At 42.6% G+C, this 20,680-nt stretch overlaps 1 protein-coding gene across 5 annotated transcripts; it reads right to left on the bottom strand.

Moving 5' to 3' along the window:
* Positions 1-7,832: 7,832 nt before the first annotated feature.
* On the bottom strand, positions 7,833-17,708 carry LOC110175865 (uncharacterized). Of its 5 annotated transcripts, XM_055158931.1 has the most exons (7): positions 17,623-17,642; positions 15,335-15,428; positions 13,841-13,990; positions 13,629-13,714; positions 11,524-11,624; positions 11,255-11,404; positions 7,833-8,410 (listed from the first exon to the last, which is right to left on the bottom strand). In XM_055158931.1, the coding sequence occupies exons 3-7, from the start codon at positions 13,942-13,944 to the stop codon at positions 8,114-8,116; spliced, it is 738 nt and encodes a 245-aa protein (XP_055014906.1). In that variant the 5' UTR covers positions 13,945-13,990; positions 15,335-15,428; positions 17,623-17,642; the 3' UTR covers positions 7,833-8,113. The 5 variants fall into 5 exon arrangements, with proteins under 5 accessions (XP_055014906.1, XP_055014904.1, XP_055014905.1 ...); XM_055158929.1 differs by lacking the exon at positions 15,335-15,428 and having other exon boundaries at positions 17,623-17,708; XM_055158930.1 differs by lacking the exon at positions 17,623-17,642 and having other exon boundaries at positions 15,335-16,928.
* Between the last annotated feature and the right edge of the window lie 2,972 nt (positions 17,709-20,680).

Raw genomic sequence — 20,680 nt, 5'->3', positions numbered from 1 at the left:
ACAAACATGGATTTTATCATTTATTCATTTTTCTTGGGCATGTATCAGCTGGTACAGATTCTCTGTGTAAAGTTGACAAATAATAAATGATAAATCCACAGCCGTGAGTCATCATGAAGACGACCACAGCAGCTAAAACAGGATGTACACATCACACTAACTCTGTGTTTGTCAAGGGAAAGACGATCAGACTCCTTCAAATGACACAGGACTGACCCAGGAACACACTGTGCTGATGGTAAATACAACAACATGTACAACAACAAACCAAGTCTAATTCTAAACCAGGTCTAGGACCAGACTAAACCTGGACTTTGTCTGTAAAACAGGTTCTGGTTCATGTAAATATTATTATTTACATAATGACTCAGTGTGAGGCCACTTTTGGTTTCACAATGAATCAGTTAATAACACGACAAGGAAAGGCAAGGCAAGTTTATTTGTATAGCACAATTCGTACACAAAGTAATTCAAAGTGCTTTACAGAATAAGAAATACATTAAAATCATAATAAAAACAAATCAAAACATAAATAATCATGAAGATTAAAATTAAAAAAAGAGAGACATAAATTGGAGAGAAGAGTGCGGAATGAAAACCTTTCAGTTATTTGCACAGTTAAACAGAAATGTTTTGAGTCTGGATTTAAACAGCGTCACAGAAGAGTCTGTCTCACATGTTCAGACTGTTCCAGGTTTTAGCTGCATGAACCTGAAACTCTGACTCCCCTTGTTTAGTCGTGACTCTGGGCACCAGCAGGAGTTGGTCCCTGAGCTCCTCAGAGTGTGAGATGTTCATATGACACTAACATGTCACAGATGGACTTTGGTGCTCGGACATGGAGACACTTGTACAAACAGAGACACTTTAAAGTCTCTGAGCCACAGGAGCCAGAGCAGAGACCTGAGCACAGGACTTATGTGCTCGTACTTCCTAGTTCGAGTCAGGACCCGAGCTGCAGCGTTCTGGATGTTCTGGATGTTCTGGATGTTGTGGATGTTGTGGATGTTCTGGATGTTCTGGATGTTCTGGATGTTCTGGATGTTGTGGATGTTCTGGATGTTCTGGATGTTCTGGATGTTCTGGATGTTCTGGATGTTGTGGATGTTGTGGATGTTCTGGATGTTCTGGATGTTGTGGATGTTGTGGATGTTGTGGATGTTCTGGATGTTCTGATGTTCTGGATGTTCTGGATGTTCTGGATGTTCTGCAGCGTCTCACAGCTCGTTTGGAGAGACCAGTGAGCAGAACATTACAGTATCTAACCTACTGGAGACAAACACATGGATAAGTTTCTCCAAGTCTGATTTAGACAGTAAACCTTTGATTTTTGCTATGTTTTTTAGATGGTAAAAGGCTGCAGATGTTATTGATTTTATGTGACTGTTAAAGTTCAAGTCTGAGTCCATTATTACCCCTAGATGTAAACAGATTATTGAAGATGCAGCAATAAAACAAAATTAACATATAATTTAAACTTAATTATCTTAAAGCAGTTACTGATTGACACACTTAATTTATTAAACAGTCACACCCTAGATCAGGAGAGTCAAACTCATTTGTTCCGGGGGTCGAGTCCAACCGACTTTGATCCAAAGTGTCTGGATCAGAAAACTCATGTCATATAAACCCCAAAAATAACAATAAGTTCAAATATTTGTGCAGAGAAACACAAATCTATTACACAAATCTTTTTTAATTGATGAACTCTTTCTTTTACAAAATATTATAATATTATAAACAACCTGAAACTTAAAAAAAAAATACAATTTCAACACAAAGTTTTAACATGAACTTGTCTGTAAACAGGAACAAGTCCATTTTTGTTGTAAAATCCTGCACTCGGCTCCACTTTTCTCATGTTGGACATTTTTCTGATGAGGGTGTCACGGTCAACAGTCAAAACGATCGTCCTTTAAGAGCGTTTGGAAAGAGACAAGTCTTCATTTGTGCTGCTCTGGTGGGAGGGGCCACGTACAGAGACGCTGGAGACGCTGCTGTGATAAACACCACACAAAATTAACAAGATTTTAATAGAAAATATAATTCAAATATTTTAGTACAAAATCAGCCAAGGGCCACATTAAAGGTCTTGCAGGGCCGGATCTGGCCCCCGGGCCGTATGTTTGACACCTGTGATCTAGAACAGCATGTGAGCCTTTTAAATCAAATAATAACTCATCTCCTGAAGAATTCAGATTCTTCCTGATGTTGTGACACACCTGTGTTTTTATAACAGTCAAACTAATAACACAGAAGCTAAATTATATTACACAATTTAATGCAGTACATTATATAAATATAAATATATATAAATTATATATATATATATATATATATATATATATATATATATATATATATATAAATGTGTTTCTCACCTTCCACGGTGGTTGGTCTCTCACCCTCATTCAGCTCGGCTCTTCTACCAGAGTCTGGGAGTCTGACAGTTCTTCAGTATATTTGCTGTTGTTCTGTTCTTTTCTGGACTGAGATGTTCTGTTGTTTTTCCTGTATCTGTTGTAGTTTCTTCCAGTTTGGGGATTACAGCCCCGAGTGTCTGATCACCACAGGCTCCACTGATGCCTTCACCTTCCAGACCTTCTCCAGCTCCTCCTTGAGCCCCTGGTGTTTCTCTAGTTTCTCATGTTCCTTTTTCCTGATGTTTCCATCTCTTGGTGTTGTGATGTTCCACCACGGCTCTGCTCTGTTTCTTCTCCACCTCCACTATGTCTGGTTGGTTCATCTCCATCCTGTCAGTCTGTATCTGAAGTCCCACAGGATCTTGGCTCGGTCTTTGGAGGTGTTTCTCACCTTGATCCTGGGGTCTCCAGCCTGGACTCTGCACAGATGTTTCTGTGACTCTGTCAAACACTTGGTTCTGTGGCTCCATGTTTGTTTTCCTGCAGCATCTTCCACCTGCAGTTCTGTGCTGGACTGTCTCAGGAGCCTCTTTACACAGTCTACACTGTGGCTCTGGTCTGGTGTGGTAGATCTGGGCCTCTATTGCTCACGTGCTCAGCTCCTGCTGTGCAGGTGGTTTTCCTTGTTGTCTCTTTGAGGAGCCATTTGCTTGTGGGACACTAAGGTACTTGTAACTGTCCTCAGCGTCTGCTGTTGTTCCCTCTGGGAGTGAGACCTTCTCTGTGTGTTTTACCTTCCCTCTCTTTGTCACATCCTGCTACATTTCTCAAGCCCGAATGTGGGAGTGGGAGACCGACCACTGTGGAAGGTGAGGAGCACATTTTATTTTATACATCAGAACTTCATAAGTTCAACAACTGATCTATTGTGTCTTGTCTCTCTCTGAAGTTGGAAAATCTCAGTACAGGGACTCATTAATTTAACTCTAAAAAAAACAAAAAACACTTAAAGACCAGAATCCCTTTGTGTGGTTTACTGATAAAAAAAACAAACAAACTAGAAAAGCAGTCAGAGAGCGCAGACTCCGCCAAGGACTACAGTCCCCCTCATATTAATTGTGTTTTCCATAAATATTTGTCTCGTATCTTTCAATTTGGAATATGAAAGAGGATCCCATTGTCCATCCCTGAGTCAAATTTCATGGGGTTTGGTCAATAATTAACTGAGATATTGAGAAACAAAATTTTTGGCCCCATTTACCACAATGTTAACTAAAATTTCAAAGTGATCCAGAATCCAGGATTTCTTCCGGATCAGCCCCAAAATGAAAACAGTTCTTCCTTTTCACATTTCCAACAAATCCTGAAAATTTAATCAAAATCGGTCCATAACTTTTTGAGTTATGTTGCTAACAGACAAACAAACAAACAGACAAACAAACAAACAAACAAACAGACAAACGCCGGCAAAAACATAACCTCCTTGGCGGAGGTAACAAACAAACAAAAACTTAAAGTGAGCATTTAGGATAAACGAAAAAAATTATTTCAGCAGCATTTGCATGAAACCTACTCTTTCTTAGAGCTGATATTGTAACTGGAACTGCACATTAGATTTAATTATGTAACAAATTAATCTTAATGGGAATGGAATCTCCTTTTTAATACTAAACTCTGGATACTATGACCAGCCTGGATCACTCTGGGTCTCTTACATGACAAGGCAGATATGACCATTGATCCTGATGACACGACGAGGGCAGATCAGCGTCTCCTCTCATCCTCGGTCACTGTTGAGACATGTGAGTGTCCAGCAGGTCGTTGTGTGGTGGAGTTAGGAGCAGGTCTGGTGTCGTGGTGATGTGTGGAGTTTAGGGTGAAGTATAGTTCTGCGTCGACTCAACGCACACTGCCACCGTCGCCTTGTTGCCGTTGTTTTTGATTTATGGATCTGTGTCCATTCATATAAACATGTGTCTGTGTGTACGACCTGCACACGTATAATGTGTGAAAAGTTTCACATGAACCATCTCCAACACGACAGAAGCACAGAACAGACTCACCATCAGCAGAACACCCCTCTGTCACAGAGAGAACACCCCTCTGTCACAGAGAGAACACCCCTCTGTCACAGAGAGAACACCCCTCTGTCACAGAGAGAACACCCCTCTGTCACAGAGAGAACACCCTCTGTCACAGAGAGAGAACACCCCTCTGTCACAGAGAGAACACCCCTCTGTCACAGAGAGAACACCCCTCTGTCACAGAGAGAACACCCCTCTGTCACAGAGAGAACACCCTCTGTCACAGAGAGAACACCCTCTGTCACAGAGAGAACACCCCTCTGTCACAGAGAGAACACCCTCTGTCAGAGAGAGAACACCCTCTGTCACAGAGAGAACACCCCTCTGTCACAGAGAGAACACCCCTCTGTCACAGAGAGAACACCCCTCTGTCACAGAGAGAACACCCCTCTGTCACAGAGAGAGAACACCCCTCTGACACAGAGAGAACACCCCTCTGTCACAGAGAGAACACCCCTCTGTCACACAGAGAGAACACCCTCTGACACAGAGAGAACACCCTCTGACACAGAGAGAACACCCCTCTGACACAGAGAGAACACCCCTCTGTCACAGAGAGAACACCCCTCTGTCACAGAGAGAGAACACCCTCTGTCACACAGAGAGAACACCCCTCTGTCACAGAGAGAAACCCCCTCTGACACAGAGAGAACACCCTCTGTCACAGAGAACACCCTCTGTCACAGAGAGAACACCCCTCTGTCACACAGAGAGAACACCCCTCTGACACAGAGAGAACACCCCTCTGTCACAGAGAGAACAGAGAGAACACCCCTCTGTCACACAGAGAGAACACCCCTCTGACACAGAGAGAACACCCCCTCTGACACAGAGAAACCCCTCTGTCACAGAGAGAACACCCCTCTGTCACAGAGAGAGAACACCCTCTGTCACAGAGAGAACACCCCTCTGTCACAGAGAGAGAACACCCCTCTGTCACAGAGAGAACACCCCTCTGTCACAGAGAGAACACCCCTCTGTCACAGAGAGAACACCCCTCTGTCACAGAGAGAACACCCCTCTGTCACAGAGAGAACACCCCTCTGTCACAGAGAGAACACCCCTCTGTCACAGAGAGAACACCCCTCTGTCACAGAGAGAACACCCCTCTGTCACACAGAGAGAACACCCCTCTGTCACAGAGAGAACACCCCTCTGTCACAGAGAGAACACCCCTCTGTCACAGAGAGAACACCCCTCTGTCACAGAGAGAACACCCCTCTGTCACAGAGAGAGAACACCCCTCTGTCACACAGAGAGAACACCCCTCTGACACAGAGAGAACACCCTCTGTCACAGAGAGAAACACCCCTCTGACACAGAGAGAACACCCCTCTGTCACAGAGAGAACACCCCTCTGTCACAGAGAGAGAACACCCCTCTGTCACAGAGAGAACACCCCTCTGACACAGAGAGAACACCCCTCTGTCACACAGAGAACACCCTCTGACACAGAGAGAACCCCCTCTGTCACAGAGAGAACACCCTCTGACACAGAGAGAAACCCCTCTGTCACAGAGAGAACACCCCTCTGTCACAGAGAGAACACCCTCTGTCACAGAGAGAAACACCCTCTGTCACAGAGAGAACACCCCTCTGACACAGAGAGAACACCCCTCTGTCACAGAGAGAACACCCCTCTGTCACAGAGAGAACACCCCTCTGTCACAGAGAGAACACCCTCTGTCACAGAGAGAACACCCCTCTGTCACAGAGAGAACACCCCTCTGTCACAGAGAGAACACCCCTCTGTCACAGAGAGAACACCCTCTGTCACAGAGAGAACACCCCTCTGTCACAGAGAGAGAACACCCTCTGTCACAGAGAGAACACCCCTCTGTCACAGAGAGAGAACACCCCTCTGTCACAGAGAGAGAACACCCCTCTGTCACAGAGAGAACACCCCTCTGTCACACAGAGAGAACACCCCTCTGTCACAGAGAGAACACCCCTCTGTCACACAGAGAGAACACCCCTCTGTCACAGAGAGAACACCCCTCTGTCACAGAGAGAACACCCCTCTGTCACAGAGAGACACTCATATTCCACTGAGTCACTGTGTCCTTTTTAAGTCCGACAGAATCTGACTGCGATCTGTTTTTTGAGCGCTTAGTTTATGTTAATTAACCATGCAGTTTTAAGTTTTGTTTCTGTAAAACATAAACACAAAGCTCAAAGCTGCATTAAACACATTATTACTTAATGTTTATTGAAAGAAAGGAAAGCCGAGTACAGGAAATGTCTGTAGTGCAGCAGTAGAGACGACCAATCACAGCTCTTATTGTCTGCATCACTTCTGCTGCGTTTCGATGTGTAGTTAGAAAATTTTGGAGGTGCACGTCGGTCGATGCAGAGGCTCTGCGTCGTGACACAGATGATTTGACGCTGGACTGTTAGTGTGCATCAGCTGAAGAATCTTAGCGGAGTTTGAAGAGTCTCTGTTGTCTGAGGTGAGGACTGGATCCTGACAGAGCAGCCAGGATCCTGTGAGGAGTGACGGAGCACAGCAGCAGTCTGTGAGTTTGGGCCTCACTGACTTTTATCTCAGGGATTTTGGGGAGGTGTTGTCTATGCAGACCTGTATACATTTATTTATATATATATAAAGTTATATATAACTTTAAGTTGAAACAGAGTTTAAAATAAAATATTCCATATTTTTCTAATTAACTTTATAGTTGTTGCATTTGTTTTATTTTTTAATCATAATACATTGACATAATGATAATAATCAATGAACAATCAAACAATATTTACATCATAAGTAAAACATAATATGAGGTGTATATGAGACATTTCCACAGCGCAGTTCAACAACATGAATGATTGTACATGACAGTCACATTTAAATCACATATTTACACATGATCCATGAAACCAGCAGTTTAAGGTGTTTGAACATGTCAAATGAATCACTAAATCAAACCAGTGTCATGAAGAACAGGGTCAAATGATTAACATGGTCAGGCCCAGCCATTGTTTTATTCTGGTCTTCAGTTCTTCTGGAAATTGAGAAATATCTTGGATTAAAACACCAGTGGACTCTAAGTCCTGTATCCAAATCTACATAAGATGATGATGATGTACGCTGCCCAGCGCTCTGTATCACATGTACGGATCCAGAAGATCCATACGCAAGAGCCGCAAGATGTAAGATCTGGTGTGAAGTCAATTTTGCCCTGTTGTTTTTATGGTTTGTTTGTTGTTGTTACTTGTTGTGTGTTTGTCTACATCTCCAGAGCTCAAAATTGTTTCTATTGGAGAGAATTCCTCCCCTTAAATATGTCCAGGTATGTTTGTGATTAGAAAACAACATTATAACAGAGATCCATCAGAAAATAGTGTAATATGGGCCCTTTAATGTCAAAAATAACAACTTTATGAATGAAATTGTTTGTTTTAAGTTTATTCTTATCCTTTTGTAGAGGTTTTAAACTCAGGAATTACACATTAACATGAGTGCAAAGCAATACAAAGAAGATGTTCACTCATATCAGTCAAAATTGAAATCACTAATTTTTGGTTGGAATAGAGGTCTGTCTGGGGGCCACACCACTGGAGCAGGGGACAAAATGTCTACTTGTCTCCAAACACTCTTTGGTGATTTTCAGACACACAAAGCAGAACTGCATTTTGCAGCCGTTACACACGATGTTCTTACATCCTTCACTGTTGTGCTGCGACAGCACTCCACAGGTGGGACATGCACGGACAGACGGACAGCCCTTCACGTCTTTTACAGATTCTAAACACAATCTCAGGACATGTTCTCAGAGTTTCTAACCCTGTGTTTACACATCCCTCATTATCACATCTGTCGGAGCGAGGAGCAGAGCCTTTCCACACTTTCAGACACTGCCAACAGAACTGATATGTGGTCCCTTTCACAGCCGTGCACTGAGGGCAGATCACACACAGGTTGTTCTGGTTTTTCCTCAAAGCATAAGACTTACAGCCGGGGCACTGCAAAAGAGACAAGCACAAGGTTAGGAACAGAATAAAGTTTAGAAAATTCATTTAGTCTTTTTATACATAAACGTTGTGTTTTCTTCTAATAAGGGTGTTTTCACACCGACAGTATTTGTTGCACCAAACGGTCCATTCGAACCAAAAGTGGTTAGTTCGGTTCGTTTGCGTTGGTGTGAAAGCGTCAATCGGACTCGGAACCGAACCAAATCAACCGGACCGAGACCTCAAAAAAGAGGTGGTCTCGTTTTGCTTGAATCCACCAAATGACCAACTTTGGTGCAGTTCCTCTGGTGTGAACGCGAACCCGGGTCCAAACCATAGACAGTATGGACAAACGGACTATTCGAAATGCATCATGGGAGGGGATACGCATCTCCTCTGCCTGAAATGACGCAATATACAGCTTTGGCGACTCCAGCGCAGTAACAGATTGTTGTCCAGACGCAGCCGCGATTCATTTCCAAATTATTTTACCAACAATGGCCAAAACAGAGAATGTAACACACGAAGATCAGAACAAGAACCAATGTGTGAACATGTGACTCCAGAGTGAGTCAGAATTATGAGTGTGTACTTCTGTTCAGGACCTGCACACACAGAGACGACCCGGTGTTCCCCGCGATCATGTAGCAACAGCATTTGTTATTTTAGACTATTAATTAACCAAATAATTTCATGGCAATAGGCAATAGTCTATTCAATTGATGCAACTTCAAAATGTCCTGCTTTTAACCTCGTGTGAGAAATACAGTCGGACTAGATCCAAACCAGAGTCCTGAACCAGCGGGAGCAGCTCCGGTTCTGTTCCGGGCTCAGAGGAGCTGGAGCGGGGAGCCTCGACCTGAGGAAGAACTTTCCCTGGGAAGAACCAAATGCACAGAGGACGGAGGCTCAGAACAACATATAACAAACCAAACTGGACTCACGCTTCTGTCCAGATGCTGAATCACCTCGGAACCAGTCGTGGTTCTTGAGCGCGGAGGAACCAGAGCAGTCCACCCGGACCTGTAGTCCACAGAACATTCTCACTTTCCCGCACAGAACCAGCACGCAGACGACGGAACATTCCTGCTCAGACCCAGTCCACTGCACACTGGTCTTGCTCGCCACCGTTTGGAACCAGCACATGGAGGACAGAGCCTCCGGACCATCTGACCAACGAGCTTGTAACAGACCAAGAACCAGACCCCAGCCCCGTCCTGAGGAGCTGTTGGCTGCTGCTGTTACCTGAACTCTGGGCTGATGCGGTGAGTTTGTACAAAGTTCTACATGTTGCTGTTTTATGAGTTCATGGTGATAATTTGAGATGAGGACGACGCGCGGTTTTAACAGGAACATCAGTGTTAATAACTGGAGTATCACTGTTTTACCGGGAAACAGAGACACGTGAATCGAACCAATTTTGGTTCGTTTGTCGGTGTGAACGCGACACACTGGAGTCTATTTACTACATAATAACTATTTTATTGCCTGGTGCGACCAAATAATCAAACTAGCGGTGTGAAAACGACCTAAGACAAATGTAAAAAATCACAGAACAGAGAACAAAGAGCACTAGGAAAAAAAGAAACACAACTAATAAGATCTTAGAAAGAAAAGGCAACTAAAGTCTAAAATATCCGACCAGTGTAAAAGGGAAACCCACATCATGGACTGAGACAGAGCAAAAAGTAGGAACAGAGGAACATAAATACAAAATATGAATACAAGAGGCCACTAAAATCAGGAAGCAGGACGCAGCAGAGACATCACATGAGGGCAGCGGTCAGTCTGATAGAGCAAATCTGTCAACTGACCACACCTGGAACCATAATCAATGTGTCATTCATTTGTTTTTCAAAATAAAACCAAAAATAACAAAACAAAAAAAAAACAAAAAAACAAAACAAAAAAATGATAACGACCGTTTCACATTTACGTGACTTAAACTGTGATGCCGCAATTTTGCACCACAAAACTGACTGAACCAGGACTGAAACAGGACTAAACCAGGTCCGGAACAAGACCGGAACCAGACTGGCACTGAGACCAGGACTAAGACCGAGACCAGACTGGGACTGAGACCAGGACTGAGATTGGGACTGTGACTAGGACCGGACCAGGACTGTAAACAGTTTAGTCCTGGTTTAGTCAGTTTTGCGCTGCAAAAGTCCGGCCTCACAGTTTAGTCATGGAAACGGTCATTATCTGTTTTTCCCATTTTTCATTTAAACACAAAATCAAAAATTAAAAAAACGAATCATAATCTGTTTTTTCATTTTGATTTTGGAGACAAATAATGAAGAAAATATTTGTTGTTTTTTCGTTTTATTTTGACACAAAGTCTGACACACAGACTGACCATCAGCTGATCAGAAACACGTCACAGTGGTGACTTCTCTGATGAAGGTGGAAGTGCTCTTGCCCAAACGTTTACAACTTTGTGGAGTTAATATGATTAACTGAGGAGCTAGACCACACCTCAACCTGTGCTCCAGCCAACCACAGTCTGTCTCTGCCTTCACTTACCCAGAAGACATATTTATACTGCCCATCATGACAACACTGTCCATGTCAGATCTTCTGACCCCCTCCCTCCCACCCCGTGTCTCTTGCCCGTCCTTCAACCTGAAGACCTCATCTACAAGGAGGGGGTCCTGAATCAGCTGGGTGACTGTTCTGGATTGTAGAGGGAGCCCCCGCCCTGACCCCAGCCACCACATCTATCCATCATCAATAAATACATTTATCACACTCCATTGTTGTGCCGTGGTCCGTGCTAGAGAACGTCTTATAAAAAAATACAAAGTTTGTTATGAACAGAATGTGACTCTGGCTTAAAGCAGGAAACAAACTCACCCTTTTGTCATTCATCTTAGTAAAGGCCAAGTTTTCAAGTCGTTTGTCTTCAAAAGTGCTCTTCTCTTTGTCGGTCAGTAGAGCCATCTTACACACTTCATCAAAAGGCCACACAGCGCTGCAGACTCCACACTTTAAATCTATGTTTCCCTTTAAGTGAAGAAACAAAGTACATTCAAATACAGCCCCATCCTTGAGCTGAAGATCTGATCTAAAGCCCTAATTTCATGATACAACATACTGAGTAAAATAAAAGTGTCTGGACTCACGTCCTGCAGCTGCCTGTCACACCAGTCTGTGAGAGACTGTGGAGTGACCGTGTGACCACACGACATCCGAGCTCTTCTAGAGCGATAGTCCATACACAGAACTGTGGAACATAAACAATGCTTGTATTCAGAACACACACTTCTCAAATACTTTGTGTCTGGTCACCAGTGAATCTCCCAGAGTTCAGATGGGTGTGATTGACAGGTGGATTAACTAATCAGGGACACACATGGTCCATCTATATCAAAACAAAGATGGCTGTTTACGAGGAAACATGTGAAAAACTTTCTGCAAAATCAAAACTTGTCCCTTAAAAGCCAACAGAGTGGCCAGTAGGAGTGGGTGAAATCTCAATATTTAAAATATAGTGAGATATTTTTTAAACTCCATATGGATTTTGACATATCATATATATCAATATAATGCTTATATACTCTGATTTTACTCTGTAAAACGTAAACAAATGTGTCAAAGCTGCATTAAACACATTATAATGTCAAACGGGCTGATGTGGCTCTAGAGTGGTGATGGTTTATATGTTGTAAAATTTAGTAAAGTAAAGTTTATTTATGCAGAAGATTTAAATGAATAATCTACTGCAGTGTCACTTGTACAATAGTGTTTGAATGGTTGGGTTTGATCTGCAGTGGATTGTTGGATTAAACCTCAGAGCTCCTGATGCTGGTGAGGAACATGGATCTGTTAAAATAAGGAACCTCCTGAGGAATAAGGAACCTCCGACGCTGAAGGAGCTCATGGTTCTGGTTCTCGTACAGTTACAGAGTTAATGCAAAGATGAACTTGAGTTGAGTTGTTTTATTTATGAATGAAAAGAAGGAAATATGTATTATTTCTTCCTTATTAAGTTATTATTTAATTTTAATGTCACAGAAGCACTTTGTTCCTAAACGAACATTGTGGAATTTGTCAGATTTGTTTTTGCAGTAGTTTTTGGGGAGTTATTTTTCATGTACAGATATCGAGATATATATCGTATATCGAGATATAACAAAATATATCCAGATATATTTTTTGCCCTAGTGGCCAGACTGGGAACAGTGGTTTGAGTGGTATCAGAACAAAGAGGCAGTGCAGTGAGCTGTCGGATTTATGCCATTTTCATTCACATTTGCTAAAGACAAGGACAGTGAGGACATTAAGATTGCACTGATGTATGTCCAGGGGTCGTGAGAAGGCGGTGAACTCCAAGGAGTTCACACCTCAAGTAAGCCAAAACAGGACTGTCCAGGAGGTACGGCAAAAGTGGAAAACATGTAATATTACAGGTTGAAACTGTGAGAAGCACCTGCTTCACTGTTGTTACTGTATCAGAACTTCAAGAAGGAAATTTTCACCAAATCAAGCAGTTTGGGCTAGATAACGTCTTCTAAGGAGGCACTCACACTAGGACTTTAGAACTGTGCCCAAGAACAAATCACCCCTAAAGCGCCGCACGTTTGTCCAGCGTGAACGCAATCAAACCATGTCCAGGTGGTTTGGACTTTGGTCTGGTTGAAGGAGGTGGAGCTTTACTGTACTGGCCACACATGAACAAAGGCATAGAAAACTACATAAAGCGCTGTGAGACATGTCAACAACACAGATACCAACAGCAATACGAGCCACTCCTGGCGCATCACAGACCAAATGAGCCATGGAGAAAGGTCAGAGCAAACTTGTTTCACTTGGCAGGAAAAGACTACCTTGTCATCGTGGATTATTTTTCAAATTATTCAGAAATTGCTTTTCTGATTGACACAACTGCACAGCAAGTAATCAAGCACTGCAAAGCCATTTTTGCAAGACATGGAATCCCAGGCACAGTAGTGAGCGATAACGGACCGCAGTTCAGCAGCAAAGATTTCAAAGTCTTTGCTGAAATTTACGGGTCCAAACATACAACATCTAACCAACATTGGTTAAAAAAAAAAAAGTTTATAAAAGAGGAGGAGGTACCGATAACAGGTGTTATACTTACACCATGTCAACAGGTGGCACTGTTGCCTACTATGTTTTTGCTTGAAATAAATGCTCCCATTTGTAATTTATTAATGTCTCTGTGCTGTATTTAATAATTACTTGGTCACACATATTGTCTACTCACAGTCGTGTTCATCTACAGAATCAGTAAACTTCAGGTTTGGGTCATTTGGATCGTAGCACTTTTCAGTTTCCATCTTCAGAGGCGCTCTGAAATATAAATAAACACTGGTTTAAAATCACCTGAGAAGTGTGAAAAGTCCTGACTAATTATACTTTATACATACAGATGCATTATAGTTTCAACAAAGTTTTTATACCTATACATTTTTATACCTGGAGCTACATGATGCAGCTTGTGACATGTGTGAGCTGGTGCTCTCCTGTAAATGATCTGAACTGAAGCCCATTAGCCTTTTCAATGCTCTGAATAGGGCCATACCTCTGCTGACGTGTGTCTGAGGTCAGATGGGATTCTCAATGTACCTGATGAAAAAGTAAATAATGAGAATGTAATATTCTTTGAACACAAACAGATCCATGCCAGCCCTCATAAGCTGGAGCTGTAAACAATATCAACTTTAGAATAAACTATTTTTAAAAGAACTACAATGTTTTTCCTACAATTAAACGAGTGACAAACTGAAGTAACTCAGAGACATCTGTCAAAACTGAAAACAGTATGTCAGGATGCTCTTAACTGAGCAGCGATAGAATGACTCAAGCAGTTTTTGAGGGATGTTGTTCTTCCTGAGAATTCTCTTGAAGTAAAGTCTCTGCTGGGCCTTCTTCATTCACTCAGTGGTGTTGAAGCCCCAGGTCAGGTCCTCCCTGATGGCAACTCCCAGAAGCAGAAGTCTGAGACCCTCTCCACCCGTCTCTGTAGGCGGACTCATCCCCCTTTGAGATAAGTCCAACTAGTGCGGTGTCATTGGCAAATTTGACGAGCCTACTCATACTCTCTGAGTGCAGTGTGTCAGAAAGTTCTTTTCAAATCCTAAGGCAGGTGGAGTGTGGTATTCCAATGCCTGATAACTTGTCCACCAGTCTGTGGGGGAGGATGGTGCTAAAAGCAGAGCTAAACTTTATGAAGAGCCGAGCATAGGTCCCCTACTGCTCCAGGTGGCCCAAAGCAGCATGGGACGGTCCACTGGGAGAGTGACTGGTTGAAGATCTTGGTAAAGATCCCAAAGATCCCACCAGCTCATCTGCACAATCCTTAAGAAACCTCCTGCATAAGCCATCGGGACCAGGTGCCTTCTGCAGGTTGACGACCTGCAGCATACGCCTCACTTCATGCTCCTCCACCGTGAGGACGATGTCATTGTTGGCTGAGCATTGCTGCCTCTGGTGGTTTTGCCTCAAAACAGGCAAAGAAGTGGTTCAGCTCCTCCACCAGAGAAACTTCCTTAAGATAACTGTTTATTTGGTCAGGCACCTGTAGGCAGCTCAGGGTCCTTAGCCTTGCCTACCTGCTGTTATTGTCAGAGTAGTGGCATTTCCATTTTTTATCAAACGTCCCTGCACTCCGACATTTCTTTTTCCTTTGGTCGGAGTGGCGGAATCCTATTGTTGAAGGCACCACTGTGTGTAAAGGTCCTGGTTCTGCGAGTGCAGCCGAGCAGCGGCTACAAGGGACAGATGCGTAAGAATTTGGAACTTTCTGAATGAAGAGGTGACGGGGCGTTACCTGACACTGCAGGTGGAGGCGGTGACGCGCATTTGGCTCAAGGCGCAATGATACGGCCAAGCAGAGAAACTACAAAAAACTGAATTGTGTGACAGTTTGGACATTTTTGTGAATGGACAGGAGCAGGAGACGTTCATTACCTGTTGGCAAAGACCAGGGCGCACGAGAACACGTTGTGAAGTTCATTGTGTTGCGACAGTGAACCGGTGCCGGGTTCACAGTCAGATAGAGACACTAAAAAGATCAATGATTTAGGAATCTGGATATTTTCATGAATAAGGGCTAAAAGATTAGAATTATACCTGGTCATAGAGGACAGAGCGGCAAACACAGGGACACAGAAATGCGTCAGTCCCTTATAAATTCATAAAAGTTTATAAACTCATAAAAGTTTATAAAGAGGCGGCTGCAGCGCTCATTCTCCTCGTGCGCACTTAAAGTTGCAGACTTTTACGCACTCGTTAACCTGCACCTCCACGCGCTCTCACCTGCAGGAGGTCAGGTGTATGTGGCTCCTCTCGTGCCAACAGAGCAGCGTGCGTAAAGCTCTGCGCTCTAATGGCACAAAGCTTTACGCCAAATATCCTCCAATACGGGACGGCGGTTCTGTCTCTTTTTCTCTCTCTCATTCAAGATGAGTCCTGGTTTAGTTCAGGTTCATTGGTGGAGTGGGGGTCTGTCGGTGTGGGGGTCTGTTGGAGTGACTGTATGTCGGTGTGGGGGTCTGTTGGAGTGACTGTATGTCGGGACATGGTTGCCTCTGCTTTAGAACAGGAGGGTTAGCTTATGCTGATGTCAGTTTGGGGTATGGATATAAGGCGTTTACCGAACATACCCAACAAAAGCAAGAGTATTAAATTTAAACGAGGCTAAGTAAATTCCCCCATGTCATTTGTGTTCTGAGAGGAAGAACGTTCCCCTCTCAGTTTCAGTCAGCTGACGTCGGCATACGAGTGTCCGAGTGTCTCTTTTGCTGGCACGTAAAGGAGAAAAAAGTCCGCTTTAACCAGGCTTTCTCGGTGCTTTGTTTTCTGACGTTTCGGACTTCAATGGACTTTACGATGCTATGAGAAAATAAAAAAGAGAGAGCGAGAACACCTGTTTGAAGTGGACTTTTTTCCTCCTTTTTGTGTCTGATACATTTGTCCTGCTCCTGCTGTGGAGCTTTAACTGGTCCCAGTAACTTCTTTTGCCAATTATAAAGCTATTACAAAGTATTTACAAAGAATACGCATTGATCCTGCTGATTATTTCATAGTTTGAAAAGAGCAGTGACATCTAGACATCATTTGAGCCATTGTTGTTGTTGCGCCGGAAGTGGAAGTTCACAAAGTAAACCCTGCCCACAAAACCTGGAAGCGTGATAATAGTCTATTGTTGATAAAGGAGAGACGCAGTGTGTGTAAAGTGTGTGTTCCGGACTGTCCCTTTAACTTGAATCAAAACTTCATAATATTGAATACACAGATGAATTTAATTTCTTGAATCTACTGACACCATTTTGATAAACCTTCTGCTACATTAATGTTGCCAATATTTACACAATCTATAGAATGATGACAAAAATCTAAATACATTTAATAGTCGGTGTTTTAAAGTATAACATCACTGTCTGATCTTTCTGATAGAAAATACCTTCATTAGGTTCTCCTTTTGTCTGAGTTTAACAGTTGAACAAGTTGAACCCTTCCCCCTGCATGTCTGTCCTGTACGCAGTCAGTATTAAAGCAACGATAGATTTAGTTTCTCTTTATTCCTCCAACAGATTTCACTGACTTCACATCGAGTGTACTCTCCACCAGACTCCTGAGCAAAATGGTGGCACAACTACAGATCTACACTCCATATGGGAAACAGGAAACAATGAATGTCTGCAAAAATGAGGCCGATTTAAAGGACGTCAAAGTCTCCAAACTGAAAGAGGAGATTCAAAATCAGCTGAAGATAAGTATGTATGAATTTGACTTTGTTATGACATAATCCAAACCATTAGATTTAAAAAGTTGATTCTATAAAACACATGTTTGTTCTAGGAGGAGACTTTCGCGTGGTGTTTAACACTGAGACGCTGGAAGAACCCAACACTTTGGGCAAATACAAAATACGTCATTTGTCTGTGGTCCAAACTGTCTTCTATACACCTGGAGGTCTTCAATAAATGTAGTGACCAACAACAAGACTGTCTCACAAAGGAGAAACGCAATGTTTCAATGACAAAGTGCTACAAACAGGAGCAGCAGATATTTTTCTAAAATATTAAAGATAATAAAGGAATCATCATGAGAACACCATTTGCTTCAATCCAAAATAAAGTATCTAATTCTAAACCACTTTACTGAGTTTGTCTTTCTTTATATTAATACAAATGTCATGTAAATGTAACGAAACACGCAGCAAATTTGATAAAAGAAAAGAAAATGTCTCTCACCGAGTCTGAATCAGTCTGTGGCGAGTAGTGCCTGAAAATCCACAGAGCCTCATCTGATTACAAAGATCACAACACACACAGGGGAGGGACTTCAACATGCTACTACAGGACTATAAACCCACAGCTACAATAAAAGTGTAGAGACACATGGAGGATTTCTGAGTCAAATCTGTTTATTCGTCAGTTCACAGCAGCAGTAGTTTTGTATCAGGACGAGTCTGTAGTTGGAATATTCTGTGCTGGGGTGTGGGCGAGTCAGGACGACTGGAGATTTATACACAGAACACTGTAAGTAACTTTAAAATGATCCTTTCAACACTTTAGCAGCACAAAAGATCAGTAACGCTCATGGGTTTTATTAAAAACAACAGATTAAAATGAAAGAGAGAGAATGAAAGAGAAAGAGAGAAAGAGAGAGATCTATCTACAGTTACATATAAATATATAAAAGTTTATTTCATGATTGTTTTCCCTATTTTCAGAAAATGTCTGGCACTTGCTGAAGTCACTTTTGAACCAATGATAGGACAAATTCAGACAAAATGTTTAAGAGGAAATGGCAAACAGGATCAAGAGACACGTCTCTTCATGGTCTGTGGAACCAGGGCGCCACCTGTTACCTGAACAGTGTACTGCAGGTGCTGTTTATGACTCCAGAGGTGCACGAGAGGCTGAAGAGAAACACTTCAACAGACGACAGCGACGGAGTTTTAAAAGATGTGTTTGACAAACTGAAACAGGATACGAGTGAAACAACAAAAATCACAGATCTTCTGCAGATTAGAGATGGTGAGTCAGTGTGTCAAATATACAGGAGGAAATCAAACCTCAAAAGTTACAAAAGTCCACTTTATTGACCCTTGTTGAAAGTGTGTCCATGCACTTGACCCGTCCTTCAGTGTCTCTGGGTTAAACCTGCACTTGACCCGTCCTTCAGTGTCTCTGGGTTAAACCTGCACTTGACCCGTCCTTCAGTGTCTCTGGGTTAAACCTGCACTTGACCCGTCCTTCAGTGTCTCTGGGTTAAACCTGCACTTGACCCGTCCTTCAGTGTCTCTGGGTTAAACCTGCACTTGACCCGTCCTTCAGTGTCTCTGGGTTAAACCTGCACTTGACCCGTCCTTCAGTGTCTCTGGGTTAAACCTGTCAGGGGCAGTGGGACCATCTGCAGATCTTGAGCTAGTCTTGGTCAAGTAGGATTAGCCTGTTGTTTTTTGTTGTTTTTAAATCAGTTTATCAATTCCTGGTTCAAAATAAAAAAATAATAAAAACTAAAAGCACAAACCCCAGTTTATTGTGCTGCTTCATGTTCACAGTTCACAGGCAGCATGACGCTGCTGAATACCTGGAGCTCCTGCTGAATCGGTTGAGTCCCGATGTCTCTAAGGTGAGAGGTTTTATCTTTCCATAAAGATACAATAACTCATGAAGAAAAAGTATTTTTTTGTTTTAGAATTGACTGTGGAAGTGCACACACAGTACATGTACACAGTACACATCACAGTGGACAGAGAGCAGGTTTACTTTTCTAACAACATCATTATTTCAGATTTCTCTCCTCTCTTTTCTAGCCCTTCCGTGGGACACTCACAAACAAAACCGAATGTGAAGAAGGACACTGTATTATTGAGGAGACAACAGACTTCTGGACTCTCCCCTTGGCTCTCTCAGACTGCACATCTGTGGTTTGTACAGTTCTTATGTCCAGGTTCAGAGTTTGAGCTCATCATTAGTGTCGTCTGTCTCCACAGGCCGAGGGGTTTCAGAAGGTCTTTGAGACTCAATCATTCAATGTCTATTGTACTGTATGTAAGGAGAGCACAGATGCAAAAAGAGTGAGTAGAGAAAGATCAAAGTATTTCACAAAGTATCTGTGGTGACCACGTCTCCTCTGACTCAGTGCTGCCAAATGAAGACGCCTCCTACTGTCCTGGTTCTGCTTCTCAAGAGGTTCATCATTGATCCTAGAAATGGTTTTCATTATAAGTCCAAATGTGAAGTGGAGCTGTCGAGGGAAATAGAGACAGAGGTAAAGATGCAGGAGATCTGTAAAATCCTAGTAAAAGTTCACTCTTGTGTGTGCCCTCTGCTTGTGCAGGGTTTATCCTTCTCTCTGTGTGGAGTGGTGGATCACTGGGGCAGTGCACACGGTGGACACTACACAGTCTCCATGAAGTCTCAGGAGGACCAGAACTGGTACTGCTTCAATGATGCACATGTACACGAGGTCAGTAACATGTTCTACTGCAGGACTCATGGTCTGGTGTCCAGTTTTTGAGTGGGATTCAGCTTCTTTCAGCTATGGCAGTGACTTAATAACGTTAAAATCAATATGTCTTTAATAAACCAATTTCACAGGCAATTTCTCTTTAACTAATCTGTTTCAAATGATTCTAATTTGGTCATCTGTCCTCTCCACAGAATCAGTCAGATTCATGTCCTGATTGTGTCATTTCAGTGTCTGACCTTTTCTGACCACTTCACTTTGCCCCCATGTTTTTATGTTTTGCTACAGAAAATGACTCTGTGTCATTTTAACACCCATCAGCCAAACAGTTCATAAAAGCATAAAGACCAAAATATGAATATATATATATGCAGTGTTGAGTTGTGCTGTAGCCCAATATAAATTTCAGTCCATGTATTCTTCCATTAATAGATTTTCAATTTGAAAAAAACTAAAAAATAAAATTCCAGTGGCTGATGTGCAGTACAGTCTCAGATCCACACGTTTCCTGGATGTCAACAGTTGTTTTTTGGTTGTCTTTTTCCCTCATATACAGACATTTTCTGTTCTGTTCCTAAAGTTACACAAGACTTTTTCTGTGCAGGTCATGTTAACAGACTTTGGAAATTCTGGCCATTCAACTATATTAATAAAAATAATGTCCTGACATTTATCAGTGACATACATGGGCTCTGTTGACAGTCGCTGCATTAATCATCATAATCTCTGCTCATGCACGTGTTTTAACCTTTACTTAACCAGAAGAACCTCACTGAGATTAAAAATCTCTTTTCCAAGAGTGTCCTGGCCAATATTTGGGATGAAGGGGAC

This window comes from Boleophthalmus pectinirostris, unplaced genomic scaffold (genome assembly GCF_026225935.1).
Source record: "Boleophthalmus pectinirostris isolate CB_2022bp ecotype Guang Dong unplaced genomic scaffold, ASM2622593v1 HiC_scaffold_23, whole genome shotgun sequence".
Classification (NCBI taxonomy): domain Eukaryota; kingdom Metazoa; phylum Chordata; class Actinopteri; order Gobiiformes; family Gobiidae; genus Boleophthalmus; species Boleophthalmus pectinirostris.
This window is presented reverse-complemented; position numbering and strand designations above follow the sequence as displayed.

Bases quoted from the DNA above. Each gene is read 5' to 3' on its own strand.
- LOC110175865 (XM_055158929.1), bottom strand. From the start codon at position 13,944: ATGGCCCTATTCAGAGCATTGAAAAGGCTAATGGGCTTCAGTTCAGAT. The intron at 13,715-13,840 runs GTATAAAAATGT...TTTATATTTCAG, and splicing joins GCTGCATCATGTAGCTCCAG to AGCGCCTCTGAAGATGGAAA. The intron at 11,405-11,523 runs GTGAGTCCAGAC...CTTCACTTAAAG, and splicing joins GTGACAGGCAGCTGCAGGAC to GGAAACATAGATTTAAAGTG.